The sequence below is a fragment of the Pelodiscus sinensis genome, chromosome 21, assembly GCF_052426305.1.
Source record: "Pelodiscus sinensis isolate ZL-2025 chromosome 21, ASM5242630v1, whole genome shotgun sequence".
NCBI classification, from domain to species: Eukaryota; Metazoa; Chordata; order Testudines; family Trionychidae; genus Pelodiscus; species Pelodiscus sinensis.
In genome coordinates this window covers 23,859,221-23,883,477 of record NC_143072.1, presented here as the reverse complement: position 1 = coordinate 23,883,477, position 24,257 = coordinate 23,859,221, and the positions used below count along the sequence as shown (strand labels likewise).

The window sequence follows — 24,257 nt, the reverse complement described above, 5'->3', positions numbered from 1 at the left end:
TTTTTTCTAAGATCCTTGCTGAGCCCCTCAGCACAGTACGCTTTCATCTGTTCAGTTCGCAGCTGCTCATCTCTTTGTCTCAATGTCTGGGGCTGGGTGTCACATTTTCTCTCTCACATGTGAGAGACCTTATCATTTTGCTTGTTTATATGTAATATAGTCCAAAGCTATATGAAATGCCCAAGCATCTAAGCATATCTTGGCTTTGTTATTCATAGGGAGAGTTCACATGGAAAATAATGTGAATATCCATTTCAGATGGAAATGGTCCAGGTTTTTCTCTCCTCTTGAATATTTTGGGCAGATCTTAAGTGAAGATAGGACTCCACCTTGTAAAATGTGTAGTCATTGGGTATCATCTGTGCTTCTAAGTAGATAGTTACTTTTAATAACTATAACTTGGAGATAGCCCAAGGCAAATACAAACGGAAAAAAACACTTTCAAGTCCTGAAGAGTAAATTTAAAATGACAGCAGAAAAGTTACCCTTTACCAGAAAAATTGGGTTCATATTTCTTTGGATGACTTTTCAGTATGTGTGTGCATGATTCCTTTCGTTCTAGCTACTGTTGCCCTACTGAAAAAATGCGTGTGCGCGCGCACACAGTTAATTTGAATTTACATTTTGATAAGATTAGTTATCAGAATTGCTTTAGGAATGAAACCCAACAAAACAAATTGTCTACAGTGCTGTAGGCGGGGGAGAGGGGCTGTTTCTGTGCCATCGGCTCAGCAATACACTTGACATTGGTCTAGATGTGCTCTGTCTATCCTGATCATGCATTGATTTTGAATTGCCATCGGTGGGGAATACGTGGTGCTGGGAATGTGTGACAGTGTGGCAAGCAAACAGTTATTAGCTCTGTTTCTTCAGGTGCGATAGTTGCTGCAAACCACTGAAGAGCAGTTGAACTAGTCTGAACAGAGCAGAGGCAGAGTTACAAACTACTGAACAGGCAGTGAGAAAACTGTCCCTTTCCTACAGAGTGCGTGTGTTTCGCTTCAGTTTTGGTGACTTAAAAATGCTGTGTATGAGATGTATGTAGACTCTGCCACTAGACACTGGAGATTTGGCTGCTCTTACCCACTAAATCACCTGTGCCACTCATCATCGACATGGAGTTGAGTCTGGAAAGTGCTATGGAACCAAAGCATCTATAATACAATTAAAAATAGCAAGGGAGCATTACAGGCAGATCTGGCACTTAGGCAAGCAAGTTTGAAGGTAGATACTGGTAGATACTGTCCAAACGCATCTCTTAAAGGAAACAGAAATAGTTGCATCTTTCTCCCAACCCCACCTCTCCCTGCAAATTACATCCAGATTTCCATCACGATTTTGTTATTTGTTGATTCATAATTCATCTTTGTGGCTTCCTTGGATGTTAGGGCTGCAGTGCGAATCAGTTTCCTGGGATCATATTACAAAAGGGAATTGGGTGCTTACCATTATTCATTAAACGTGCTCAGACAGTAAGAGCCCTAAGCAGCATCTCTCTGGATGTTCTTACTCCCGAGGGGGGAATTGCTTTAGGGACAGAAAGGCCTCAGCTGTTTACCTCCTTTCAGAAGGGGGCCGCTGTATGTTTTGTTCGTTGTCAGAGCATCAAAAGTCTTACTAAAGACACCTACTCAGTTGTACAGGAAAGGCACAGGAAAGAGAGGGGATTCAGTCATTATTCTTTTGCTGTTGTACAGTGTTAGGTGTGCGTTTCAGATGCTCTGGAGCCTTGCATTCTGGCCTCCCCCACCAGGAATGTTACGAGGGTTGTGTCAGCTGAGCTCCCATATGGAACATTTCTGAGTTGCACTGGGTTCTTTGTCTCTTTATCTAGCTGTCCTCAGCCTGACCACCCTCAATTCTTTTACTCTGATTTGGGAGTCGAGCCTTTTTCCGGTCTTGCAGGCACTCTCTTAAATGCCCAGAATTAGAATGTATGGGGATAATTCATTTCCAGGAACGGCGAACGGTTGAAAAGAAACTTTCCAAGAGGCTGGCGTGTCCCCTTAACTTACACGCAAAGCTATTTATCCCTCTGCTCTTTCCATGTACCTGCGCACACCTGTGTACTTCCACCACCCGTGCACTGGTTCATATTCTGACCTCAGCTCCGTATTAGGGCCATTCTAATTCGCATCGTCTCTATTGCTCAATGGTGCTCTGGTTCTGTAATTGGATGAGAAAGCAGATCTTCATTCTCTGCCAGGGGTTTGGCCATCGATCAGCTGACATAGAAGGCCACCTGATTAGAGTTATGGTGACTTTCTTGGAGACTCCCTAGAGAAAAGGCTGGATTGGTAAACGCCAGGGCTCACCACAGTACTCTACGCTGTAGTTTATTTGTACATTGTCTAAAGCCTGATGAAGTAACCGGTCTTTTTACCCCCTCCTGCAGATGCAGTGGCAGAATGTGGAGCACGTTGGCGACCAGAGTCCTTATGTCACGTCCGTTATTCTTCATATTAAGCAGAATGTTCCCGTCATCCGTGACAATCTGGCCTCCACGAGAAAATACTTCACTCAGTTCTGTATAAAATTTGCCAAGTAAGTCTCTGCTCGGTCCCGGTGTTCTCTACCAATTCTGACTGTAGCTAGCCTGGTTCTATCCTGGCTTCTTAATACATTGTATCGGCTTTTGATACAGAGGTCGAGAGCTTCCCATGTCTAGGTACTGGGGGCACCTGCAGCTGTGTGAGAGATTGTGAGGTGTTTGTTTTGAGTCTCCTGCTGAAGCAAATTTGCTCAGCTGTCTGCACTGGCTCCTTCTCACACACCTGGACCAGCCTGCGAACTGTTTTAATGAGCACTGGAACATCACTTTCTATGTGCAGAGGCTTCTGGTGTGAGCCTCTGTAAAAGACCCGTTTTGAGTGTCTGTATATGGAGTCCCAGCGCAGTTGACAATTGGCATTTGTAGCTTCATTATGGGGCTCTCTTTTCCGTGGTGTGCAGCTGTGCTGGCTCCTAACTCTCATGACCATTCTTCACCTTGTAATAACACGTTTTTTTAAACACTCAGAAGGTTGCAAAGGTTAGGTAGAAGTAAACACACACAGCGTGATCCTGTCCTCAAGCTGCTTATTTGTGTAAGGACAGGACCAACAGAGACTGGAAATACATGTCAGCTGTGTGGAGCCATTGCGGTGATCCTCTTCCGGGCCTTTCCGTGCTAGACAGATTAATAGTGATTGGGATGTGCTGGCTTTCTTTTTTTTTTTTTTTTTGAGTTGGGGCCCACCTCCAATTTATTTTCATTGCTGTTAAGAGCCCTCTTCTCTTAGGCCAGGTCTACACTACGCCCTGAAGGTTGCCCTAAGGCAGGGGTGTCCAAACTTTTTTCAAAGAGGGCCAGATTTGATGAAGTGAACATGCATGAGGGCCGACCATTTTGCCTGACATTCTTTGAACCATTAAAATTAAATGCAAATTAACTATTTTATGCAAAGTTTATTGCAAACGGCACACTTTTCATTTCGTCACATGGATGACAAATCTAAACAGGTGTTAAATCACTCTGCCTTTCATATCTGAAGGCCAGATGAAAAAAAAATCCAGGAAGCTGAAATATATGTCAGGAACATTGTAAAGTACATTACATATTATTGGTAATAAAGGTTGTCTGTCAACTTTTAAGTTCAAAAAATATGAACAGGAACGTAACACCAAGTATACATGTTGTGTCCAAATATATTTATAACTGATTTAGACCAACTGACATTAACTGAGATTTTACAATGTATTCATCTCAATACATATGGATTCGTTGGGGGCCATAAAAGATAGATATTGCCAAATTACCTGTGGGGCCGTATTAAACTGGAACACGGGCCGCAATTGGCCCGCGGGCCGGACTTTGGACATGCCTGCCCTAAGGTATGGAAACGCTCCCATCGACTTCTCTTATGCCTCTGGGTGCCCTCATTGTTCAATTTAGTGGGTCTTCACTAGACCCGTTAAATCGAACCCCGGAAAATCGATTGCCAGAGCGTCGATCCTTCGGTAAGTGGAGACATGGCCTTAGACCCTGTTGAAAATCCAGCTTCTGAGTCTTATTCAGAGCCGTGTTTCCTAAAGCCAGATTCACTTGGAAGGGATAAGGGCAGTTTTTTTTAACTTCCTTGTGTTCATCTGAAACCAATCAAGAACTGCAGGCCTATGACTAGGACAAAGCTGCTAGAAGGCTATGGTAGCTACAATTACTGTCTGCAGAGTTCTGCATGGCCTGACCACCCAAAGGTATGGGCAGAGAATGCGGCACATGACACATTTCATACTTAAAAATGCTGCAAGCTAATCTCTCCAAAGTAAATCATAAAGACTGGCAGTTCCTGTGTAGCCTTTAGAATCAGAACTTCGGTTCCTGTTCAGCAGACAAGGATGTAGTGGGATGTCTTGACAGCCATTAGCTTCTGCAGCCAGGCAGAGGGTCTGAGAACTGCACTCTTATTAAGGAGCCGTTACTGATAAATCATATTATAATTCTGCCCATAATAATTACTGTACAAAATGCTGTCTGTGAAAATGTATTGTGCATAAACCTCCTGTGTGGTTACACTTGAGTTTTATATAACTAACATGGTGATAAAGGGAAAACCCATTTACTCAGCTGTTCACAGCCCAGTCTTAATACCTTGGTTTAGTTGTCTCCCTTTTAACTTTATTGCTAAGCACATACCAAGTGAATTGTGGATCAAGCGCCCCAGCTCTCCCAGTTGGGAATAGTTCAGATGTAAGCTGGCAGGACTAAGTGGATCAACACTTGTTCTTTGGTAGACCTTCGAATACTCCAAAACCACCTGTTGAAAAACCTCTGAATACAGCTGTGGCCCTGTTCTAGGGCCCTGGGAAGTTGAGAGAGAGTCCTGCTGTCCTCATTGGGTCCAGGATTGGGCTCTGCTTGTGAGAATCCAGTCCCTTTGGAACTCCTGATGATGATTTGTTTTGCCAAGTTACATTTGAAGTCTTTTGAAAGACTTGCTTCTAAACAGAACCAGGACAACAGCCTTGGTCTATCTTAGCACCCGTATAACCTTCTAATACCTACTCATAGCCGCGTGCCGTTAAGACTCTCAATCCAGTTATAGGCCTGTCTAGTAGTTATTGCACCTTTTGTGTGCTACACAACACTGAAAATCCGATTGGTGTGCTTTTGCGTTGTGTGTGAATATCTGTTTCTTTTTGCACTGGCAACCACTTCTTAATTCTAATAGTATTGCACAAAGGCTGGTTTTCAGTTACGGGACCACAAGAGAAAGAAAGCATCTAACGTTGCAAAACTTAACAAGCCCAAGAAAATTCCACACCAGGAACCTGATATGTCTTTTAGTGTATGCCATAGTTTTTCCTTTTGGGCCAACACAAACATTCCCCAAATGGAATGGGGTAGTAGAAATTCAAAATGCCACTGAAGAGCAACATCAGTGAACCCCTCTCTTCCATTCTTATGGTGCCTAAATTGCTTCCTGATTAGATAAAAAATGTAGCATAGAAGAAGAGGCTTCCACATCGGCATGGGTGGGCATTTGCTCAACATACAGTCTAGTTTTGGAAGTTTTGAAGGAGATTGGAGCTGAGGAACAAGAGGGAGAAAAGCCCTGGTGTGTGATAGTGTTCGTAAAAGTAATCTTTTCTTCTGCCCCAGGCTGGTTCAGTGTTCGCTACTTACAGTAGAATCTTGAGGATAATTAGCGTGTGAATGTCCCTAATGACTGGGAGGGCCTTTGATCAGGCATTCAGTGAGCAGAATGATGTGAAAGAGGATTGCGCTGTTCAGGCAGCATATGCTCGTCTTACAGCAGCCCGAGTAAATCGTGTTGATTCGGCGAAAGGGGCTGATCTGAACTTGAGACGGTTATTTACATCTAAGCAATTGGCTTTTGCTAGAGTCTTTAGAACAGCCGTCTGCTTTGAACAGCGTTCCGTAGCTGCTCATCTCCTATCAAACAGACGTACAATGGTTGCACCTCTCTCTCTCTCTCTCTCACTTAGTAGGGCATTGTGCTTGATGCACCATCAGTGCAAGGGATTGGGAAAACACAAGCCTGGCCAAGGTACCCCTGTTGGATGGGAGCCTTTCAAGTGCTGTGGTTTGTTTTCAGGCTCCTAATCTGTCTTGCTCCGCTTTATTCTTACCTTGGGGACTAGTCTGCTTGTGCATAGTATTTGGATGTGATTTTACAGCTCCAACTGTAAATTAGTCGTGGCATTCAAGTGTAGGTCTCTGAGAAACGTGCCCCAGTGTCCTCAAAGTGCTTAACCCAAGCAGGGAGACTATGCGGTTGAATAAATATACCTTCATCTTCACGGGACTGTCTGCATGTGGTGTGGGGGAGCCAGCTTGGGAGCTGACTTTAGGAACTGCGCTGTCTAGGCCTCCGGAGACAAGGTGCTCAGATTCGCTGAGATTCGCAGTAGCTCTCTGCCAGCCTGCACATGGAAGAGGGGTTGCATCACTCTTCTCGCCCACCCTACCGGACCTGAGAAGCTGCTTCCAGTTACACGGGGCGTAAGCCACATAATATAACAGGCAGTATGCAGGGGCAGACAGGTCACTCCTCCCCTCTGTGCTCATTGCAGGGAGAGCGGCTGGCCATTTTCTGACACCTTGACATTTTCACACTAAGCGAAACCTCCCCCATTGAAGATTATGCCAGACAGCTAAAGGGGGAACCCTTGGGTCACATGAGTGCAGAATTAAGCAGTGTCACCATCTCCCATATGCAGCATGGACACACTAGCACCAGACCTGCCCTGGGGGTTAGGCCTCTGTGGGAGGTAATCTCGTATGCTCCTCGAACTGCTGGCCAGAGCCGCTACCGATTGTCCATTTTACAGCCTTGTATACACTCCAGCTGTTCTTGGCTCAGTCTGATTGCCCTTTGGGAGTTACTTATCCACCTGAAAAATGGACTTGGGAGACAGAGAACTTTCATCTTTGCCTTAATGCTTTCCCGTCGTAGGGGCTGGTGTTTGTTTTTCCTACCGTTGTTTAGGCTGTGCTGCCAAGGCTAGTTTTCTCACGTGGCTGGCCTGAAAGCCATTTGGGGGCAGCCCTGGAGCTTATTCTCAGTCATTTTGTTTTTAAAATTGTTGCCCATTGAGGCTCCCCTGGTATCAAGGCAAAAATTATTCAGTGAGAGGCCACGGTTGAGTTGAAAGAAGAGGGGAGACAATTCTTCCACTGAAAAAGCTTCTTTCCTTCAGGTGTTTTTCACTCATTTAATGAGAGTGTTCCACGTGCTGCAGACACACAGATTGTCACTCTGATCTGAATAAGGGCAAGATGCTACCTGGCGAGATTAACTGATGGCAGGACAAAGAGGGTCCTGGCCAGGCTGCTTTCTTCGTGGGGTGGAAATAAATCGCTTGACAGATGCAAAGGGAAAACCAACGGAATTCAAATCACTCCAGCCAATGGAGCGTTCTGCCAGGGGAAAGAAAACAGACCAACTCCAACGAAGCACAGCACTGAGCCGTTAAACCCTGTTGCTTGGTCCCAGACGTGGGACAGGAAACATGAGACATGCAGGTGTTAGAAAGGGGCCATGTGAAGGAAACCAAATAAATTACGAACGAACCAAGAGGAGGAAAGCAGGGCAGTAATTAGGTGGCCCTCCCCAACTGCTCATCAGGGTCCAGAGAACTTCCTTGTGCTTGTGCTAACCACTAGGGATTTGAGCGACTAGTTGACTACCTGATAAGCAAATGCTAATCAGATAGTCAACACACTAGTCGACTAGTTGCTTCCCCCCCTCCCTCCCCTCGCTGCTTTTTTCAGAAAGAGGCAGCAAGGAGGGGGAGAAGAGGAAGTGCTTCAGCGGCAGTGCCACATGGAGCCCGGGGCCAGACCCTGGGCTCCATGCAGCACTGCCGCTTTGAAACTCTGTGTGCAGATCGGGGGTCCCCAGCTGGCTGGCCTGGGCTGCGCACGGCGTTTCAAAGTGGCAGTGCTGCGTGGCATCTGACACCGGGCTCCCTGTGACATTTCAATGGGGCAGTGCCGCATGGTATCCTGGGACTCCCCCACTGACCCTGGGCTCCATTGCTTTGAAATGCCACGGGGAGCCCGGGGCCAGCAGGGGACTGCTTGAGTATCCTGCTGGCCCTGTGCTCCCTGCAGTGCTTTTGCCTTTGAAGTGTAGCAACAGTCCTGGGGCTGTTGTTACACTTCAAAGGCGGAGGTGCCCTTATTGACTAATAGAATAGCTGATGCAGATTGCATCGTCTATTTGATTAGCCAATTAATCTAAATTTAACAGCTCTACTAGCCACTGAGTGCATCTGGTTTTATTGGTAGCTTTTGCGGGCCAGAGTCAAATTTGTGTGGAGGCCCTTTTTCACCGCTCTGGCAGCGTAACGGGGCCTTGGGATGGGGGATACTGCCAGGGTGGGACAAAGGCAGTGCGACCGGGCAGTGCATGTCCTGGGTAGCTAGGGTGCTCACAGCTTCAATTGTCAACACACACAAAATTCAGATGTGGCTAAAACGCCAAAACATCCAGACGGTGCATCTTCCGCATACGTTTTATTTTTGATACACTGTGGCACAGACACCACAATGCTGTAACCATGTGTTTTGGATTGGGGCCTGAACCCGCAAGAGCCCTGCTAAGCAAACATGTGAGAAGCATTTTTCACCCTCGATGAGTAGACCCTGATTAATCCCTTCAGCAGTGTCAGGGAGGGGGCGTATGATCCCGAGAATAACTGTCCAGCTGCTGGGAGACCGTCCCCGGGAGCACGGGGCTCCGTAGCATCCCAGGCTGACCAGAACACAGTTAACGTTGATGAGACTTTCCTCCTCAAGAAAGGAAGAAGCTCTGTGTTTCCGTTGTAAAAATCCCCCCCCCCTCCCCTCCCAGCAACATCTAAAATCAAGGTAAAACAGAAACCTGATCCAGAAAACCTGCCTCCTGCCGTGTGTGTCGTTCTGGGGGACTTGTGCTCAAGCACTGACCCGGGATTCAGAAGAGCTGGATTCAGTTCCCAGCTCTGCTAAAGACTGACTATGTGACATTGGGTAAATCACTTAACCTCTTTCCCTGGCTGTAAAATGGGGTTAATAAAATTCCCTTTCTTCCACCATTTGTCTTCTCTGCATGGGCTGTAAGAACTTTGGGACGGGGGCTTTCTCTCGCTATGTATATGTACTGTTCTTCACGCAGTGGGTTTCAATGGGAATCTCGCAGTACTTCCATAATACAAAACAAGTATTTCTGTTTCCTGTACAGAATAAGTTTTTATTGTAAATAAAGATGCTTCCAGTCCATGAACAGTTATTACCCTGCTGTTTTGATGTTTATTATATAGCATGTTCGCTTACTTAACTGATACCTGGACTGGCACTATTCTATTTGGCTCCATTTTTACAAACATACTGACACATAATATGTAGTTGGCCTCCAAATTAACTTTTAGCTCAGCGTGGTTAAAGAAGAAGAACTACACTTTCCTATTTGGATATTTAACAATGCTATGTGCCCTTGGAGTGTCACCATGGACAACCCTGGTTTATTGTGCACAGTGTTAACTTAGGATAGTCTGGGTATTGAAGTTCAAATATGTGATTTTTTGATACTTTTCTTCTCTGCAGCTCCTTCATCCCCAAGTTTATCAACCATCTCTTCAAGTGCAAACCGATTAGCATGGTGGGCGCAGAGCAGGTGAGAAAAATGAATCACATTCAGCAGCATCCTCTCCGCTTTATGGCGTCTGTGCATTGAATTGCACAGACCTAGGGCGTGTGTTGCTACAGAAATTGGCTGGTAGAGGTTATGCGTTGTCTGAATTTCAATACACATAAGTGTCCAGTGATGATTTTAGGGCTTTATGTTGAGTGATATGACACATTTTGGGGAGTGGTCTAGGCAGCGTGGGCTAGGCTTTGAGCAGGGAAGAGTTTAGGTTCCCGGATTCTGTTTCCAACTCCCCTGCTGCCTCATTGAATGACTTGGGACAAGTCCCTTAATTTCTCAGCATCTGAGATTATCCTTGTGTGAAGTGGGGCGACTGGGACTTACAATACCAGCCTCTCAGTGCTGTGATGATGTCCAATGTTCCTAAAGCACGCGCTGTAGGTGAGTGGTTATTTATGGCTCATGCTACAGTAGGAAGTATAGCAATCTTCATGAAAAAATAAACATGGTTTGTGTATCCAGGACCCTCCCCGGGTAACCCACCCAGCCCACCACCAGCTGTAGTTCTGTCCACCTGCAGTCCTGGGAACACAACCAGAGGACGATGGAAATTGAAGCCTGGAGTTTCTCTGCTGATTAGCCACCCTCATCAAAAGGGTTGGTGCAGAGGCAGCCCAGGTGTGCCTCTCCCCTTCCATCCCCCCCCCATACGAGGTCCAACACAGCGCTTGAATGGTGCAGTACACCCGGTGAGGTGACAAATGTCGTCATTATTCAGTGTCTGGTCTGGAAGCTGGACTTGATGCAGCATGTACCGTGTGGCAGGTGCTAATTTCACTGAGTTGGCTGCTGTGGCTTTTCCAAATTCAGCCATTTAAAACTGGAGAAGCAGTGGCAGAGCAGCCGCCGCAGGAAGGCAAAGCCTTTTGCCTAATACGTAGTCTAGCGAGGCGCCAGTGCATGTTGCTCCGTCCACCTGGAAACGGAAGCTCAGCTGCAAAAATTGTCTCCTTAACGGGGAGAATTCTGGTCAGGTCCTGAAATTGCCTCCACCCCAAAGGCAGCAGCTACATTCTGAATGATTGGCTCTGCTTCCATGTGCTCAGTACACAGCCAGTATCATGACGTCCTTATTGCAGGTTGGACCTCCCTCAGCTGGCACCTGGGGACCCCGATCGAGGGGATTTGCCAGCTCCCAGCTCCTGCCCCCTGCTAGGGCTCCTGCCTGGCCGTGGCTCCTGGGGCCGGAGCTTCTGGGCCAACCCCTGCTACCTTTCAGCCTCAGGGAGCAGAACTCGCCACTATGCCGCCACCCCTCTGCATCCCCCTCTCCTCCCCATGGGCTCCCAGGTGAGTTACTAGCCCCCGTGCTGTGCTTCTGCCCCACGGCCCGACCTTCCTGTACCTGAGCTCTGTGGTCCAGGAACATCCCTGGTCCTGCCGGAACACGGATGTTGCTGGATCAGAGTGTCCCAGTTAAGGGAGGTACGACCTGTAGTTTAATATGGCTTCTACTCCCCAGATGTGTTGAGGGAAATGAAACCATGAAGATGATTGGCTAGGAATGTTGCATTTTGAGTTGGTTGTTGCTTTGATTGCCGGAAGACTTGTGATGGCGTGAACGTCTGGTGGAGAGCTGCTGTCTTGGTTTCTTTTATTACTAAGGGCAGAATGCATCGGGTTTTTAAGTTTGCCTGCTTTTGAGAGTGAAATCAAATTCTGATAACAACATGGCTGGATTTGTAACAGGGAAACCAGGGCACGAGTTTGTAAAGTTTTCTTACAGTGGGTAGAGCCTGTTTTTTTGAGAACAAGAACTTTCCGTTAATCTTAACTAGAGAAGTGCAGGTGTGTGGATAGTATTCTGGACAAGTCCAGAGAGACTGGCTAATGTTATAGTGGTCTCCCCACCACCTGTGAGTGCTCACTGGGGAGTTGCTTCCAGCGCTTTTGACCAGAGCAGCCTCTTAGGTGCACAGCCCCTGACCTCAGTGCAGGTGTCTGTGGGAGTTGAGGCCTGGTAATGTAAAGGGGAATGTTTCACGAAGAAACAGCCAGGCAACATCTTCTAAACTATGTCCAGGCTCTTACCAATCCAGCAGAAATCTTGGGCTCCGAAGTTGCAGCCAGAGTGAGCCCTGTTGTGCCTAGGTGCTTAGATCAGTTGCGGATGGAACATGCTGTAATGATGGTAGTAAGAAAAGTAATGGAAGTGAGAAAGAAGAGAGACGTTTCTGCCTTTCCTCGGCTTTGTTTCCTAGCTGGTGTGTTCTGCACACCGGCTATTAGAATGTAGACTGTGAAGATACTTGTTTGTGTTCCCTTTTAGAGCGGTTTGGGGAACAAAATGGGAGTTGTTGCTGTGCTCCACCGTGGCTGGCTATGGAGTGTACTGTGGATGTCGTTAAAACACAACTTTTATCAGGCTTCGGGCTAAGAGGTGCAACTCCCAATGGTGCCATTTGTGGTTTTCTAGAAGTACTTGCGGCATTCTCCCCAGTTTTGTCAGCATGTCTCCATTCTGAATACCCAAGTCTGCCCCGGAAAGTCCAGCAGAGCTCACAAGCTGGTTGGGTTCGTCTGATGGGTCTTGGCTTTTTATGAAGCAAACGAATAGCCAGATGGAAGCCTGACGTTGGCCTGGTGGATTGATGCAGCCCCGAGTCAGTGAGAAGGCCTGGTTGGGAAGGGTTTCAGGACAGAGAGGATCGAGGAGTCCTTTTCGATGTGGGGGCCTAAGAGCAGTGTGCTGGGGAGTGAGATGGAGGAAGAGTCAGGCGGGCAAGGGAGATAGATCCAGGGTTTTGGGTGCAGAAAGGCATTTGAAGAGAGAAATCATATTTGTTAAGATGTGACTTTAGACGCCTCTATTTTGGGTGCACAGCTTGAGGATCCTTCCAGTGGCCTTGGTTTTCAGAAGATGCTGGACTCCCACACTTTGAAAATTAAGCCCAGTTAAAATGTCTCCGTTTAGAGACCCAGCATCTAAGGCATTCAGACTCATTGGTGGGTTTTAAAAAGCTCAACTTCAATTTTTAATCCACATTCTTCTAACTCGAGTACATGTCTGTCTGTCAGTCTCTTAATTCACATGCTTCTAACACCAGTACATGTCTGTCTGTCAGTCTCTTAATTCACATGCTTCTAACACCAGTACATGTCTGTCTGTCAGTCTCTTAATTCACATGCTTCTAACACCAGTACGTGTCTGCCTGTCTCTTTTTTTACTCTTGGGTAATTAAAAGCAGCCAAACTTAAAAAGAATTTGTGCCAGGGTGTAGCCTGAACCACATTTGTTTGCATGAATCCCCAACCCACTTCTGTACAGGTTTTATGATGAAGATGCTCAGGTTGCACATCCCCTGGTCTGAGTGTGTATCCATCCCAAGCTTAAGTAAGTGGCGCCCTGCTCAGGATTCTGATGGGGAATCTCCAAAGTCATCCCAGGTGCTGTATTTTGGGAGAAATATAAGTCAGGTCTCGTGTACGGGAGACCATTGGAGAGCTCATGGCCGTTTTATCATGAGCTGATATTACGCCATGTGTCCTGGATGCTTCCAGAGTGGCCAGTTATATTCTGCCTCTTTCAGACCTGTTTGTGTTTGCAGATAGATGTCTGTTCCCCTCTCTCACACACCCTGGCATGGCACAGAATGGCTGCTGAGCGGAGCGAACCCTTTGGGGTGTTGCTGGGTGAATGATACTGGGGCACTTACAAAAGTCGAGATCTCCAGGTGCTTTACAAGCCCTTTCAGACGCACTGCAGCATTGTCAAGTGCATAAGGATCTTGCAGTTCAGAGAGGGGGAGATTGAAGCACAGAAGTGATTTGTCTAAGCCGGTCACACAGTAGGGCCAATGGCAGGGTCAGGGCTAGCGCTCAGCTCCTGACTCCCGGTTCTTTATCTTCTTTCTTCTCCGGACCGTCCCTAGAGAGCCCCAAAAGAAACAAGCTGCAAATAGCAACTTGAAGGAAGGAAGTTTTCTCAATGTCTCTGACATTTACAGAAACAGGGAACTTTTGACACGTTCCCCTGGATCCGGAAGCGCAACTGACCGGGCAGATCAGGAGAGTTTGCCTTACCTGTGTGTTTGGGGTGCAGCTGTTGGGTCTGTCACCCCGGCTATTGTCTTCATACACCTGTCGGTTGGCTGGGACAGCCCTGCTCTTTGTTTGCAGACAAGGCTTGGGTGGGGTAAGCTTTCAAATGGGAGAACAGTGAACTTCTGGTGTCTTCAAAGCCGCCAACTGGCAGGGAATCAGCAGATGGGGCGCTGAGCAACACGCTTTTGTGAAATGAAACAGGATCTTGTGAAATAAATAAATAAATGAAGGATGTTGCTGAGTTTGTGCAAAGTCTGAGCTCCTGCGGCTTTCCCTAATCAAAAGCAAATGGCTGAAGTGCAACTCCTACTTGCCTTCTATAATAAATGTTAATAGCGACTCACGGTTGTTCCTGGAACTTTCCTGAATAACCATGTGGCTCAAGCGATTAACCCGTTGCCGGCCATGCCTCAGTGTGTCTTGTTTGGATTAGGGATGTTACTGTCTGTGGCCTCAGACTGATTTTTCTGTGGATCAGTGGCGCCCAACCCCCCAAAAAGTTCCCCGCTCCTGGTGTACACTTTTACACCCACATATCCCTAGTTTGGATCGTGGAATAACTGACCCATTTCAGCTCTCTGCTCACTGTGTTGTCTAATGCTGACTGAAGAGCACAGATCTGTTAGCTTTGGATCTACCCTGACTCCATGTAGTTCTGAGTTGTGCTTGTTCTGTTGGGACTGGATTGGCAAAGATATTGAGACACTTAGAGATGCGGATAGGCACTTAATGACGAGGGTGAAAGTGCCTCCTATTGATTTTCGGTGGCAATCAGGTGCCTAATCTTCTCTAGGCACCTTTTGAAAACCCCACGAGGCCCCTATCTGCATCTTTCGTTGTCCAAAGACCTTTGTAAATCTGGGCCTTGGCACAAACGTTACCACAGTGGTGTTGCTTTTTACTGCCACTGCTAATTTCTGAAAGGCAGCATCCCTGCTACGTAACAGTCTCACTCAAATCCAGGGACCAGTACGACGTTTGTGAATGTGGATTTTTGTTGCATGGAACCCAACCCCCACTGCACTGTACACAGACCAGTTCCTCCCTCCCATGCCTCAAGACAGCTGCGGGATAATAATCATAGTGTCACTTTTTTGATTGGTCCACATTTGAGCTGGTGAACCTGCCACGAACGCCCGATAGCCCTGGTAGGGTCACTAAAGTCTGTGGGCTTCGTGCCCTAACACACGTGGCCCTGTTTATTGTAGGGGTGTGTTGCCGTGCAGGTCGTGTGGTGGGAGCGCACTTCCGCCTGATTCGAGCCCCTTCGCAGGAATTTGCTTTGTAGCCGGATACCTGGAGTGTGTCCTCTCCCATGGTAACAAATCAAATCGTGCACCACTTCTGTTGAAGCGAAAATACAGCTCAGGTGATTCAGGTCTCTGCTCCGCAGCTGGTCTCCACCCTGCTTTTTCATTCATACCTGGTGCAGTCCTGGAGGATTTAGGGTCATTCCGCTCTGGCTGACAGCACCTTTCCCAGTATGCTGCCTGAAGAGGTGTGAGATGCCAGCTGAGTGAAAATTCCTCTCCTCTGTGCTGAGAGCTGGAGGGAGTCGGTCAGTGCAGTGTGTTAGGTGGGCAGCTGTCAGTGTACGCGCTATCCTGGAGTTGTACAGTTTGGACTTCCCTGGTCCAGCACCCACGGGACCTAACTGGTCCTGGAGAAGGGATTTTTCCAGACCAGGGGAGATCATTTCAGGGCCCCCTCCTGCTGGCTTCCTGGCTCCCCCCCGGCCCAGCTGAGCCAAGTGCTAGCTCATGGCCGCTCCCCAGTCCAGCTGAGCTGCATACTGGCTCCCTGGCCCCCCCTTGGAGCCCAGCTGAACAGGGCACCAGCTCCCCCCTCGTCCCCCGCTGCCCATCTGAGCTGTGTGCTAGCTTCTAGACCCCCACAGCCCTGCAGTGCACCAGGACTCTGATCCCAGTCCTGCTGGACAACAGATGTTGCCGGACCATAGAATCCCAGATTTTAGAGGTGCAACCTGTATTGCGGGTTGAGTGAATGCAGAACAGCTGACAGCATTGCAGGCTGAGAGGCAAAGGGATCACGGTATTATTGAGTTGGTCTGAGTAGCCAGTTAACAGCGTACAAACGGGGGACACTGCTTCACTGTACGCTCCCATGAAAATGTGATTGGAAAATCCACACATTAAGGACCAGATCCTCAGCTGGCGTAAATCATCGTAGCTTCATTAAGGTCCGTGGAGATCTGCTGAGCTACCCAACTAAGAGGTCTGGTCCATCCCAGGGAATCGTTCTTTCTGTGCCAGTTGTGCTGTCAATGCCAAGACATTCTGAGAACTGGAAAGAGTTAAACTTTTCAACTGTTTGGGCTCTAGCTGCTCATGGCGCGTGGTAGCTGGGACCAGGGTAGTAGCAGGGTGCGATTGACTCTTACAGCTGCTGTTGGACACTCACTCTCTGAAGATGGTTCTCTTGGATCTGCCGTCCATTGGGTCCCAGGTGGTGAGGAAGGCTCCTGCCAGCTACACGAAGATAGTGGTGAAAGGCATGACACGGGCTGAAATGATCCTGAAGGTAACTCTTGAGATTCTTCATTCTGAGTACTGAGTCTGCTTGACCCGGCCTTATTCCCTCAGGCACTTTCAGAAATGCTTCCCCACGTGCTTCCGAGCACTTGCTGCTGTTCACTTTATTTTGAGACTTTCACGCATAGCTGGTTAGTGAGAGCCAACTGGGCCTGGTTTCACCTATTTGCTGCCTAGCCGAACAGCCTGTCCAAACACAGCTCCGTTACCTTGTTGAGCCGGGTCCTCTTTCGCTTTTTGAAGCCTGCGACTGTAAAATCACCCAAGAACAATTTTTGCCATAACAAACCAACGAATGACGTGAAAACACTCTGGCTTGTTGGATCCTTGCATAATGGCTCAGAGTTGAGGTGGAGCTGACAACCAAGATGGGCACAGCACTGCTGAGGGCTGTAACCTCCCACGTCGCCTGTGGGTGGCACCGTCATCTTGGATTCAGAGTTTTAAGGCTGTCGCTTTGTCCTTAACTCTGTGCACGGTGGTGCTGCCTGCTGGCTCTCAACTGCTTTGTTCAACACTTGCCATGCTCGCGGGGTAAGGGCCTGGTAGGAGTTTTAACTCTGGTTTTCCTCTCTCACGGGTTCACATGGGACAGTCCAGTCCAGAAGGTTTCAAACAATAGCACAGAATGCAAAGAAAATTGAACCGAAATCACACAAACTACCACGAGTGACGGTATGACAGTAGCGCTCGGCACCTCGAGGCCCCAGCTGAGATCAGGGCTCCATTGTGCCCCCACCATTGCAGAGTCAGGGAAAGTCCCTTCCCCAAAGAGCTCGTGCTCCAGATAGACAAACCAAAGGCGGTTGGCCTCCCTGATCGCGCTAGCGCCGCCAGTCACGATATGAAGCCCATGCTAATGGAGAGAGACTTGTATTGACACTGCAGCAGATCCACAGACCCTTAGGCAGTGCACGATCGCAGGGCAGCTGCCGATGTAATGCAGAGACCTTGCTGTAGCAGCGTGTCTTTGTTTCAGAGGACACAGGCTGTCAGCGCTAGGGCGTAAAACACTTTTGCTTGGGTATGTCTAGACTACATCCCTCTGTTGCCAGAGGGATGTAAGTTAGACATACCGACATAGCAAATGAAGCGGGGATTTAAATCTCCCGTGCTTCATTTAAATAAAAATGGCCGCTGCGTTTTGCCAAGTCAGCAGTTTGTCAGCAAAAAGCGGCTGTCGAGAAGGGGATCGGGCGACAAAGAAAGCCTTTGTCGGCTGATCTGGTAAACCTCTTTTTACAAGGCATAAGGGTGTCCTGGGGTCCAGCTGTTGATCATGGCACAAAGCTTTGAGCAGGGTTATACGGGGGGTACGTGTCCGTACGCGACTGTGGCATTTAGCTGGGCTGGCGCGCTGGGAAGGAGAAGTGTCTCAGTCACAGTCTCCAGTGCAGGGGGGTGGGTCAGAAGGGAGCTGGTGGAAGTGCCGGAAGGACCGGGCGGGCTTTTTCCCTCCTTGGTAAGGTGCTTTGCTGCCTAGCGCCAGAGAGAGACTTTTTCTAGAGCTCGTTGTGCACCTGCCTGTGTTGATGTGAAAGCAGCTTATCCTCTTTCCAGCTCCATTCTAACCGCTTCTCGCCTCCTCTGGGGCAAGGGCCCCGTCTCTGCCACCCCTGCTAGAAGTCCCTGGGCTCTGGAGAAGGGTTGCACAGTGATAAGTCCAGAGAGCCTGGCGGGGCCATTAGTGGGGTAATGTAATACCCTGGCCTGGCGTGGAGTGTCTCCAGGTTCCCCGGTACCAAGGGGCAGCGATGAGACAGGAGGTTACGGGTGAGCTGCCTTCAAACAACCCACCAGGGCAGGAATCCCGGGCTGACTTCATGTAGAGCGTCAGTGGCCTCGTCAGTGGGTAGAATTGGGTAAACCACCTAAAGCCATGGGAACTGGCCTGCGTCAGGCTCCCGTCCAGACCTGGAACTCTGACCGGGGTGCGAGCCTGACCCGGCTTTTCAGTGAAACCCTCCTCCCCCTCAGAGCACGGCGGCTTCATTGGGGACGTGGTGGCGCGCGGGCAGTGCCGCTCAGGAGGGGAATTCACCTTAGCCAGAATCTCCCCCTGCCCTCCAAGCCAGCGCATTGCTGATCCCAACCCGTGGCGGCGCCAGTGTCCCCATGTGGCATAGACCTTGTGGTCCCCTAATCAGAGTCTCGGGTAGCTTCCTCAGGCCTCAGAGGGCCTGGCTGTGACATGGAGCAGAAAGCAGGCCCTGGCTGCAGAGCGGTGACCCTGCGCTCTGCTGTCCCGGGGAAAACGACTGCTAGAAGAGCAAAGCTCTGCCGCTGCCGCTGTCTGCTCTGTGCAGTGGAGAGGGAGCCTGGGTGAGTAGCGGTTCAGGCTCGGGTTGAGCTCGTTGATGGGGCAGTCGGGGCTCCCGCTGTGCACTCGCTGCCTGTCCTGAGCTGAGGCTTTCTGGCTCCAGGGCCGTCAGCTGGGTCTTGTCACAGCCCCACCTTCATAGCTCTTCTCCCTGGGCACGTTCCTCTTTCCGGTGGTATCAGACTCAGGCTTCCCAGCTCAATCAAATGAAATTTCGAGCCCCACCCCACGTGCCTGCCAGCCGGCAAGCTGGGAGGCAGAATCCGGCAGCAGCTTCCACACAAAACGCAGCCCCTGCGGCCTCTCGGATCTGTTCAGCGTCTGAGTAGCAGTTGGCAATTCATAACCCGTCCCTCGCCCCGCCCTGCTCTGAGCTTCACCGTAGCTTGGCTCCTGCTAACGCGCCCGCGCCTTTCTGGAGCCGTGCGCGTGCACGGCCCCCTCCGTTCTTTAGGCGTCTGAGGGTCTGCTGGGCTGCTTAGAGACCACGTGCTGTTCGTTCTGCGGGGACGTCTGTGGGGTGCTCCACTGTAAGACAGCCCAGCTCTGGGCGAAAGGCCCTGTGCTAGGGCCTGCCAGCGAGCCCCGCACAGACTGACAGGGCCTGAGCAGCAGGGTGTCGACCGGAGCTCTCCAGAGCTTTCTCCTGCCGTTTGCAAAGCGGAGTTTGCCGTCACCCCGGGTGGAGCTGGAGCAGGACTCTGGCTCCTGTAAAAGGTGCATCGTTTCAGAATCCTCCCCTCTGCTTGGATCTAGTTTAAACTGCAACAGCCCTTCCTCCTTCGCGGATGCCAGCTGCATGGGGACAGTCCAGCCTAATGAATATAAGCTCTGCTCCTGTTGCAGGAGACACTCCGCCGCTCCCATCGATATCGCCGGCGGGTGGGTGGGCTACGTGTTCCTCGCTTGTGTCTGATGCCCCCCCCCTCTCTGCAGGTGGTGATGGCCCCTCACGAGCCCCCCATCGTGTTTGTGGACAATTACATCAAACTCCTCGCTGACTGCAGCACCGACACTTTCCAGAAGATTTTAGACATGAAGGTTAGAACCTGCCCAGCCGAATTCCCGGCCCTGTAATCTAGGCCCTCTCCGGAGAAGCCTGACTGCCCTGGCAAGCAGCCGTCTGCGTGGGGCTTGTGATGCGGGACAAGGCAATTGGCGGGACAGAGGCTGCCTCCTGCTCTGGGGGCTGCTGGTGCTTAATGGCGCTTTGCACGCTGATTGGGGAGCGCAGGCTCAGCCTGCCTTCGCCCGGAACTGTGGGGTGGCTGTCTCCGGCTCTTTCCGGGGGGAGGCTGAGATTTGAACCTGGATCTCCCGTAGCTCTCTTCCGTCAGCCCCTGCCCCCGGCAGCGACGCTCTCCCTGTGTTTTGTGATCCCACTTCCCTTTGTTTCTCAACAGGGCCTCAAGAGAAGCGAGCAAAGCAGCATGTTGGAGCTGTTCCGCCAGAGGCTGCCCGCCCCTCCCTCGGGGGTGGAGAGCACCAGCTCCGTCTCCCTGGCGGCTCCCACGCCCGAGCAGGAGTCCTCGCGCATACGGAAACTGGAGAAGCTCATCAAAAAGAGACTGTAGCAACCTCTGCTGCCCCCCCAGTCCCTTAGGCCAGGTCTTGTGCAGGCTCCCCATTAGCCTACCCTAGGTCACCGAACAAGCGCTGCCGGACACGCACTGGCTTGCTCTAATGGCAAAGCAGCCTGATTTTGGCAAGGGACGAGTGTGTCTCCGAGAGAGATTAGCCGAGTGAGACCCGTCTCACTGGGGCTTCTCCGGGCTCGTGGCTCGGAGGGGGTGCAGTGACTCGGGCTGTGGGCTAGGAAAATGGTTTGACTGGGTTACACCCAAGGGTTGCCTGCTGCTTCCATGATGCTGCTCACTCAGCATCTAGCTGCAGTTCCCCTTTGGGCTCCCTGGGCAGCATGCAGGACTGTCCCCTGGAAGGGACAAGACGCCATGTCCTCCCCATCATGGAGTGTCTTGCCCCAGGACTCCAACGAGCTCCTTGTAAATGCCCCAGCCAGGACCCTGCAGCATCTCTCCTGTGTGCCGAGGACAGGAGTGTGGGCTGTAGCTGTCAGTAAACCCGCTGGCGCACCCTCTGTGGGAAGCGGGCAGGGGCGAGATCGCTGCATTCTGCACCTCGGCAAGGCGCTGGCGAAATCGCACCTTCCTGCCGGCCGGCAGCCTCCGGGCCAAACGCCACATCTGCTGCAGCCATCGCCAGCCTCTCCTTATTTTCTCACGTGCGCGAGGCTCCCCCGCCCCCGCCACCCAACACTACCCCCCTCTCCCTCCTCCACAAAGGGCTGTTTATGGAACAAGCCCTTGGAAGCCAAGCATTGAATGAGACCCTCCCACCAGGCTCGTGGCTGCCTGTTTCGTGCCAGCTGGAGGCCAGAAATGTGGGTGTGCCCCTTTGGCACAGCCGCGGCCTGCAGGCAGCGCCACTGGAAATGTTAGTTTTAATTACAGGCCTGCTGCTGCCAGGATTTCGTTGCAGGATGGAACTCTCGCCAGCCCTGAGTGGAAAGGGCCTCGTTCCCCACTCGCTGATGCGGCTGCAGCTTGGAAGGAGCCGCTCCGGATTGGCACCGGCTAGCCGGGCCCACACTCTCACAACACAGCTTGTTGTGAAGTAACCCCCGTTGGAGTCAGCAGCAAGACGCTTGTTGACTTCAGTGGGCGCAGGAGCTGGGGCGAGGGGGTCTAATTGCCAAGAGCTTGTTTGTAAAGTGCTGGTTGTGGTACACGCTTGCCTGAGAAGCCTTCATTTAGTGCCACAATCACTTCATTGTTGTCATCACTGGATTTCTTCCCACCCCACCCCCCATCCTGCCTCATAACCTCTCCAGAGACAGACCCGTCGGTGATACAAGGCCACAGGGATTTTGGTGGCTGGAGAATTCATGTGCAACTTCCTTACTGTAATCCCTGCTTCCCTGCTCCTTCTGCAGGAGGTCTGTGCATGCAGTTTGTGTCAGGTGAGGCGTCACTGCAGCAGGCTAGCGATCATCGCGGGAGAATCCACGGCACATCTGGCTCGCTTTTCATGGTTGTATTTATTCGGGGGCAGCTGGAGATACAGGTTTGGTAGTGTTTGCAGCCACTGTTGAGGGATATGTAGCACACATGAGACAGGAGGGAGAGGGATCAAATCCACATTTATTTTAACCAAACTCATCGTATGCAAAATCTGTGTATAAAATTAAAAAGGCTGCAAAGTTTGAGACACTCTGGGGTGGGGGAGGGGCTGCTACGGCTGAAAATCTGCCCTGACGCTATCTTCACATTCACCTTTTGGCCCTGTTCTGTCCCCCTGCTCTCTCCTGTGTGCAGTAATTGACCCTTTCTTCAGCGTCTGTCCTGATACGGGGTTTCCCTAGGATCTCATCCCTGGGTTATGGCTTCCATGTCCACAGCTGAGGACACCGGTAGTAGCCAGTGTCTGGGTGGACGTCCTGTGGCAAGCGGAATAGAGATGTGTTAAAAGCTAGAGGTAACGAGCCAACCTGGAAACAAAACACCCATCTCTTGTCTTAGAGCTGCACCCACTTCCGGTCAAATATCTGATAACGGCTGTAATACATGCCACATCCTGCACTACCGGGTCTCCTTTACTAGTCGCTTCTTTGCTGGGCTGTACATGAGGATAACTATTCAGGGTACTGAGCAATGAACACACCCCTGTTCCTCCGCGAGAGGCCTTTATTGGTGTCTGCGTCTTGAACGAGTCAAATATTCATTCTCCATCCCTTTGCCCTACGTTGCTCGTGTCCAGCCTGGGGGAAGGGAAGTGGCAGAAGTGCCAACTCCTCCATAGCTAACTCATTCCCCACATTCGATGTCTGGGGGGACCCTGTTCCTGTTGTAGGTTGTTAAAGGTGGAATCCGATGTGGATGCTTTGGAAAAGGTTCCATGATGTTCCTTCACTTCCTTGGTGCATCCCAGGGCGTCGCTCTCGTCTGATCGGATGCCAGCTTTGACTGAGAAGTTCTGCCCTTTTCATTTTTACATTGGCAAATGAGCTACGACGCCTACGTTTGCTAAAGTCATTGGTGGTTTTGGGATTTCTGGCTGGAGACCCCTTTAGGGGGCCGGATTTTCAGAAGTTCGATGTTTAATGCTTTGGAAAAATCAGGCCCTGTTAAGGTGACTTGAGTCGAGCACCCAGTGGAGGCACCAGTGTTTTCCCTGATCAGCCCTGTGTGGGTGAGATTGTAGATTGTGCCTGGACACGTAAAGTGCAATGGTCCTTTTTTTCCAAGGCTGATAAATCAGCCTGGGTCCAAATAGTTCCTGAGCTGACAGAGGGATTGCATTAGAATTGGTTACTCAACACGCAGCCATTTGTATCTGACCAGGGCTCTTAAAATAAGAAGTGATGCTGATAGTTGAGATATTGTAAGACCTACGTTAACCTGGTCTGCCCCAGGAAATCTTCACAAAAAACTACCACTGAAACTGTCTCACATGGAGAGCTGGTGTTAGAAAGCTGGGAGCAGAGGCAGCTGAATATACACACCTACGGGGTCCTGAAACAGTGTTAGCAGTTGTGGATGTTTTGGTAACTTGGCTAAAAGGGGGTAGGGTAACAGTGTCCTATTCTAGCTTATCAGAAAGCTGTCATTGGATCACAGACTGTTTCTGACCCTTCAGCTAGTTTTAGAACCTGCATTTGCAGGGAGCGGTGTTTGCGCTTGATACAGATCAGTTTACAGAAGACTACGCAAGAAAAGAAGGTGTGTGTACTGCCTTTCCTGAAAAAAATCAGATCCAACGTGGGTTATTATTAATTACTACCAAATACAGTAGCCAAGCCCCATGGGAATGCAGGGCGCTTGCATAGATTCATTATCTACATGCTGGCCTAGTAACCTCACATTAGATTGATTTCCCCTCCCCCTCTCAATTTAAAAATTGGGTCCATGTTATAAATAGACTGTGTGTGGGTGAAATCTAAACTATTTCCTTATTTCTTTCCCCCAGAAGGCTCCTAAACTACTACTGTTTGCCACTTGGAATTCTAGGAGGAATGTTTGCAAAAATTTAAAAAAAAAAAAGGAAGAATGTTAGAAGCTCAGGTGCATTGAATTGTTCCCTATAACGTTTTCTTGTTCTTGTGTATTTACCAGACTGGGTGCTTCTGAAAGCATGTGTGTCACATGGCTGAGTTGTACATTTTCTGAGGATAAAGGAATTGTGTTTCTGTATAAAACTTCTTTTTAAGTTTTCTGTCCAGGAAGTGATTTCTTGCTGTATATTGGAGTGTGACACTAAAACTAATTAAATCATTATTAACAACCTCCTCTAGCCTGTGTTCTGAAGCAATGTATAGAGAAGAGACTGGATCTCGAGATGGGGACGCCCCGTCTCTTGGCTTTTGGGGGCAGGAAATCTGAAAGCTGCGAGTACACATGCCCAAACACACATCTGCACTGCCTAGAAGGCAGCTTTGGGCTGAGGGCATTTTGATTATAGAATAATTTTATGTCCCTATCTGTGTATCACCACCGAGCGTTACCTGATTGGTTTTAAAATCCTCTTGCATGCTGCTCAGGGTATAGTGTGACATGTACCGGCCTCATAAACTTTGACAATCCTTTTCTTCCCCTCCACAGACGGTTTTCCCCTCCTGTTAACTTTCCA

At 49.7% G+C, this 24,257-nt stretch overlaps 1 protein-coding gene across 2 annotated transcripts in view; it reads left to right on the top strand.

Moving 5' to 3' along the window:
* Positions 1-23,916, top strand: part of VPS53 (VPS53 subunit of GARP complex) — a 114,038-nt gene extending 90,122 nt beyond the window's left edge. Inside the window, exons 18-22 of one of the 2 annotated variants that reach the window (XM_075904662.2) lie at positions 2,396-2,544; positions 9,593-9,662; positions 16,143-16,280; positions 19,548-19,652; positions 20,015-23,916. In XM_075904662.2, coding sequence (XP_075760777.2) covers positions 2,396-2,544; positions 9,593-9,662; positions 16,143-16,280; positions 19,548-19,652; positions 20,015-20,185 — 633 coding nt within the window. In that variant the 3' untranslated portion in view covers positions 20,186-23,916. Of the gene's footprint in view, positions 1-2,395; positions 2,545-9,592; positions 9,663-10,774; positions 11,932-16,142; positions 16,281-19,547; positions 19,653-20,014 lie in introns of those variants that run through there. The other variant, XM_089772148.1, reaches the window with a different exon arrangement.
* Positions 23,917-24,257: the final 341 nt, after the last annotated feature.